Source organism: Cryptotermes secundus, unplaced genomic scaffold, assembly GCF_002891405.2.
Source record: "Cryptotermes secundus unplaced genomic scaffold, Csec_1.0 scaffold572, whole genome shotgun sequence".
NCBI lineage: Eukaryota > Metazoa > Arthropoda > Insecta > Blattodea > Kalotermitidae > Cryptotermes > Cryptotermes secundus.
This window is the reverse complement of record NW_019725849.1, coordinates 1,501,850-1,507,744: the sequence shown is the minus strand read 5'-3', so window position 1 is coordinate 1,507,744 and position 5,895 is coordinate 1,501,850. Positions and strand designations below refer to the sequence as shown.

The 5,895-nt window shown below is 43.1% G+C and overlaps 1 protein-coding gene across 2 annotated transcripts in view; it reads left to right on the top strand.

The window, feature by feature from the left end:
- Positions 1-2,839: 2,839 nt before the first annotated feature.
- LOC111863783 (E3 ubiquitin-protein ligase parkin) overlaps positions 2,840-5,895 on the top strand; it is a 21,570-nt gene continuing 18,514 nt past the window's right edge. For both annotated transcript variants that reach the window (XR_002842668.2, XM_023850460.1), the window contains exons 1-3: positions 2,840-3,141; positions 4,006-4,171; positions 4,923-5,113. Coding sequence is in view for 1 of the 2 variants with exons in the window: in XM_023850460.1 (XP_023706228.1) it covers positions 2,884-3,141; positions 4,006-4,171; positions 4,923-5,113 (615 nt within the window). In the remaining variant the exon portion in view is untranslated. The remainder of the gene's footprint in view (positions 3,142-4,005; positions 4,172-4,922; positions 5,114-5,895) is intronic.

The following is a 5,895-nucleotide window of genomic DNA, read 5'->3' as shown; positions in this document are numbered from 1 at the left end:
ATTCTGCATTAGGACATGGGGCGAAGACATTTCATGCATTAAACCGTACGGCCACTGTGATCGGCTACAACATACTAAACAATAACTCCATGGCCTGTAGTCCGCAAACGAACTATACTGACCGAGCGACCACCGCTTGCCGGAGAAGTTAGTGTCAACTTTTTCGGATAGAGGATGTCGCGTGGTCAGCGCAACGGATTCTCATGGTCGTTAATCTCGGTTTTCTAGACCGGAGCCGCTATATCCTTGAAATAACTCCTCAAGTATCCTCACGAGGCTGAGTGGACCCCGTTCCAGACCCTCTACTTCTCAGAAAATCTGGTATGGCCGGGAATCGAACCCGGGCCTCTTGATCTTAGCTAGGAACTGTGACTACTAGACCACAGAGGCGGTCCTATACATATACTCCGTTAATTAATTATACATAAATTTACGATAAATGCAGTTTATTCGTCGAATTTATTAATTATATTCACTGAATTAATATGTATGTCCCTTCAACAAATTAGCGAACAAAACTCAGTGAGGTTAACCGGAAACTTAGATTGCTTCTGTGTGTGTGGTTAGGGATGTGGAGAGTGCAGAGATCACGTGGGTACATTTCGAATGGTTGAGGAGAAGTGAGTAGTGTGGGGATGGCTTGCACCCTCGCACGTCGGAAATTCCAAATTCCAAATTCCTCCCTGTGCGGATTGCTACATTTCACTGGGAAGTCTGAACAGCCGAACTACGTTATGATCAACCTGCATTTTTCTCATTCGCAGGCAAAATAACGAGTTTCTCACCTGGCTTTTTCATTGACTTTGCCAGGCGTGTCCGCTTTTCTGTAAGCGAAGCAAAATTAATGACCGCTCGTGTCAGAACTCCAGACTTGTTGGCTCTGCCAGAGTTAAGAAATTTCCACACAAAAACGCGTTATTACCTGTCTAAAACAATGTAATAAGATATTCCAAATGTATAATACATTTTAATTAATATCGAAATTAATTTTTTTTTATTTGAACTACCAATAAACAAAGAAACCACTGGGAAGACCGAGGCGTAGGTGGGTGAACAATATTAAAATGGATCTTAGAGAGGTAGGATGGGATGCTATGGATAGGCTTGATCTGGCTGAGGATAGGGACAAGTGGATGGCTCTTGTGAACACGGTAATGAACTTTTGGGTCCCAAAAATGGTGGGAAATTCTTGAGTAGCTGCAGAATTGGCGGCTCCTCCAGAAGGGCTCAGCTCCATAAGTAAGTAAGTAAGTACTAGCAATGAACATATTAAGTTCAGAATCAATTAATTAACCAACTCAACTGAAAAGGGACAGGTTTTGTTGACGTCAGTAAGTATCACATTCTAACATTCGTCTCACGAAGTATGTGACAGAGAACAAAACTGAAGCTGCATGCCCGTCGGATGTACATTAATAAATGCCTACAAATAACGTTGTGTAGGTTGCACGCCTTTTGAAGCTTCTGTTGATACTGGAAAACTAGCACAAACGATGGGTAAGACTAGTCTAGAACAGTGGTTCTCAAGCGCCGGGCCGCTGCCCAGTACCGGGCCCTAACATAAAGTATACCGGGCCGCGAGAGGTTCTCCTGGAATTTGTCATTTTAGTTTCCTAAACATTTTTCATGTATAAATATTTTATAGCGGAAATATTCTAAGGAGAATAATATTCGTGAATGCGTCGAAAAGCTCAGACCCAGAACCCCTAAATCAGTGTTTCTCAACCGCCAGTACCGGGCCTTGGCATCAATTATACCGGGCCATCGTCTTGTAAAAAAATTTTACCGGGCAGCTCACAAAGATTGAGAACCACTGGTCTAGAAGAAGGGGTTGCACTTCAAGGCACCACCTCCTGAAATGGATGACAAGAGCAACCGATGACGGTTTCCAGTGCCTTATGACATCATAACTGCCGTTCCCAACAGCCAACTTCCTGTCCTACACCTTAATTTCCTTCAAACCACGTGTTGGTCACTCCATGGGCTGTTCTATACGATTTGGGTGGACTGCTAAGTTCTCCAACCTCATTTCCGTTACGGATTTTCAAGGATTCGTTATTGTATTTATATTCTCTCCTAACAAAATGACACCCTCAGTGCTAAAAATGTGAGTAAACATGAGTAGAACCCGTGTACTTAGATCCAGAGCGCTCCATTCTGAAGGAAATATTACCAGAGGCTTAAGGCACCACAACTTTCGTTCCAAACAATGACGCATGTACGAACGAGTTCCTGAAACTGCATTTCAGTTTCCATTATAATGCGTGTGTCATACCTGGCTCTTCTACTGACGTGTTCTGGAGAGACGTTCAGTTGATCTGCTGTGTTGCTCGCCTATATCTGATGTTAATTTTTGGTACGTAGTAACAAAAAGTGGCAGATGAAGTAGCATATTTCTACGACAACCGATCGCATCTTGAAGTTCGATCCTCGAAATGGGAAAAACGGTGTGAATGTGGCGTGCAGATACCGGGAGAGTCGACCCAGATGTGTTCCAATGGGGGGGGGGGCGTTTAAGACTCTCTGTTTACTGTTCGCCTTAGAATATTCAGGATATAAGATATTTTGCAATACTTATTTTATTGTTCGCATTAATGTGACATGTTTTTCCTTCTCTTTCAATTTTGAATTTTCTCTGGGGAGAAGGGCTTGTCCCCCCACCCCGGCGCCTATGCTTAGATCATCATCGAACTCGGAACTTAACAGACGTGATGAATAAATGTACTTTGAAAGTCTCTCAGTTACTACAAAACTTGCTAGGTGGCAGTAATAGCCAAATGATCGTCGTGCTGCCATCTGTAACAAGTTTCTGTAACCATTCCTTCATTGACGACGCTAATAGCAGTAAAAGCAGGTAGCAGGTTGTGAGGTTTAGGATACGGTATGAGTTTTATCATTAATTTCATATATAGAGTAGTGCAAAGTATGCTGCAGTTGTTGTCGCTTGGTAAACGTACAATATCAAACTCACTGAGTGTATACATTAAAACAAATACAGGAGGTACGATATCAGTGGAACTAGACCCGAAATGGTATATAAAGAATGTGAAAGAGCTAGTTGCAACAAGGTTAGGGTTGTCACCAGAAGAAGTTAAAATAATTTTTGCAGGAAAAGAACTTCATGATTCGATCGTTATAGAGGTATGTTATATCACAGATTTCCTTACGTTGTTTTAATGACGTAGTAACCATAATCTTGTTACCACGGTTGTACATTCAGTAAATGAAACGTTATCTCAGATAGCATTACTACTGGGGTAGCATCCTACTCAGGTGGCCTGCTGGGAGGAGCTTGTGAACCAGTAATGAGACCATCTCCTTCTAATGGGTCCATCTCAGTAGGATCCTTACTTATTTGTTTATTTATATTTTATTTAATGATTGTATGAGTAGTGTCATATGGTAAAAAGGGTAAAGTTGTACCTGTGCTTAACTAATTAAGCACTGTACCGTGAAGGCATATGGGGGATTGGATGTAGAGATCCACATTGTCTTGAGCTCGGCACTAGCTGGAGGTAGTGGTCAGCTTCACGCCCCTGCCACTTTACCTCCGGGGAAAGAGCCCCCACTACCCGTTGTATAGGTGGTTGGGTGGGCCCCAGAACTGGTCTGGATGAAGTGGAGGAGAGAAAGTTCTTGACCCTTCCGGGACTCAAACTCCAACCCCTCGGTTGTCCAGCCTGTAGTCAGTCACTATACCAACTGTGCTATCCCGGCACCTATGTCAGATGATAGGATGATGATGTTGGATTTGGAAGGAAGCAGCCATAGCATATTTCAAGTTACTGTCATGGTGTTTGCCTGTAGGGGTGAGGAGAACTGTGAAAAGCCTCGTTAGGATACTCAGTTTTGTGGCCAAGATTCTGACTGGGCTACCTCCCAGACACAAGTCAAGAGTGCTACTGTTTGAGCCAACTTGTGTGGTTCAGTGAGAGTCATGTGTTGGATGTGTCACTGCAATTGCCCAAGCAGACTCCTGATAATGACAGATCATGATCATTTCAGGAGTGCGATTTGGGGCAGCAGAGTGTCCTCCATGCTGTGAAGTCTCATCCTTCCCCAAAGAAACCTGGTCTGGAGACTCCTAGTCAGGGTTCTAGGCCTCTGAGTGAGGCCCTGATCAACCTTCAGTTGAGCGACCAAGAGCGACACAATCTCAAGAGTGATGCAGGTGCATAATATTCGTTATAACTATATTTCCAAGTTCATTAGCTTTGAATCTCAGACATACCTGAATTAAAATTAAAAATCTGTAGCAGAACATGGTTATGTATGTCAGACTGAATAAGGTTTGACAGTAAAATTAGGGGTCTTAATGCTAAGATATTTACACAGGGAGAATACAGTAGATATTTAAAAAATAATCCAGGTATTTTAGGAGCTTGCTGTAGAAACCGTGCAAGCAAGTTAACATTCACATTTTCAAGGGTGAACCACAGAACTTGTCAGAAGGCTTGTTTATATGCTGTAAGGCAGAAAAGGGGTATCTTGTTTTTTATTATTATTACTAGTGGGGTGGAACTAAGTCCCTTGTACTGCGGCCACTTCTGGCCTATTGTACCAGCCCCCAATGATAGGCGAGGATGATTGTGGAGCAATTGGTGGAATGAAGATTGGCAGGGGAAACCAAAGTACTCGGAGAAAACCTGCCCCAGCGCCACTTTGTCCACCACAAATCCCACTTGACCAGACCTGGGATTGAAGCCAGGCCGCTGCGGAGGGACGCCAGTGACTAACCACTTGAGCTGTGGTGCGGCCCTTCGTAAGGGGGTAACTTTAGAGAGAGTCAGCAGTCCATGCAGAGGAGACACCTCTGCCATTCCCTTAGTGTTCACACAGTACACTGTTGCAATGCTTGTTAGCAACATATTTCCATCTTGGTTGAACACTCCGTATATAAATGATTTGCTTGATGTTTTCAGATCACGAAAGGAAGCATGCACACTTCTATGTGTACTGTGCATCACCTTGTAAAGAGATGAAGCTTGGCAAGCTTCGTGTGCGCTGTGCATCCTGTCACAGTGGTGCCTTTACCGTAGACAGAGATCCACAATGCTGGAATGATGTCTTAGAAGTTAGGAGAATCACTGGTGATTGTCAGAATGATGGCTGTGTAAGTGAACTTTTATACAAAATACCATTTTGTTTGGCAGGAGTTGTTCAAGACTACATGTTCCTTTTCCCGTGCTACTGCCTGCCATGGTGTCCGTGAATTTTTCCAAGTAAATGTGAAACTACCTTATGGGTCATAAGATATGGTTACTGTCTCCGTATTCCTCCCCTGACCCTGTCATCACTGATTAGGAATCAGCTTAATCCTGTGAAGTCTTCTCTAAGCATCACCCTGCCTGCCTTTGTACATACAGTTAAATGACAGCAGCTCCCAGCTGTTACATTGTTGTCCTATTTTTAGATCATCTTGGGTATATACTAATGAATAAAATCCATTCTTTGATCAAAGAAAACAACAGGAGAATTGAAGGCTGCCATCTAGCACAGTCTAAGGGATGTCTCAAAAGACAGGGTGCAGCTGTTCGCATATAGCAGATGACCATATGTCAGGGGATATTGTTAGTCAACAGTGGGTTAACCTTTAAGTGCCGAAGTCCCCCGTTTGTGCCAGTCATGAATAAGGTCATCGTGGCCAAAGTACCCCGTTTTGGCCAGTCAGGCATTTAAACTCCGCTAGTGGAAGCACGCGCACTTGCCGCTAGTAGAAGCGCATGCACGGTCCTAAATATGTATTTTTAAATGTAGTAATTACCAAACCGACTTGAATAAAACCCTAATAGAGGAATTAAAATAATACCTAACTGAACAACAGCAAATAAATATATACGTATGAGTTATGCCAAAACTTATCCACAATCCAGTAATTTTATTGCAGATTCTGCA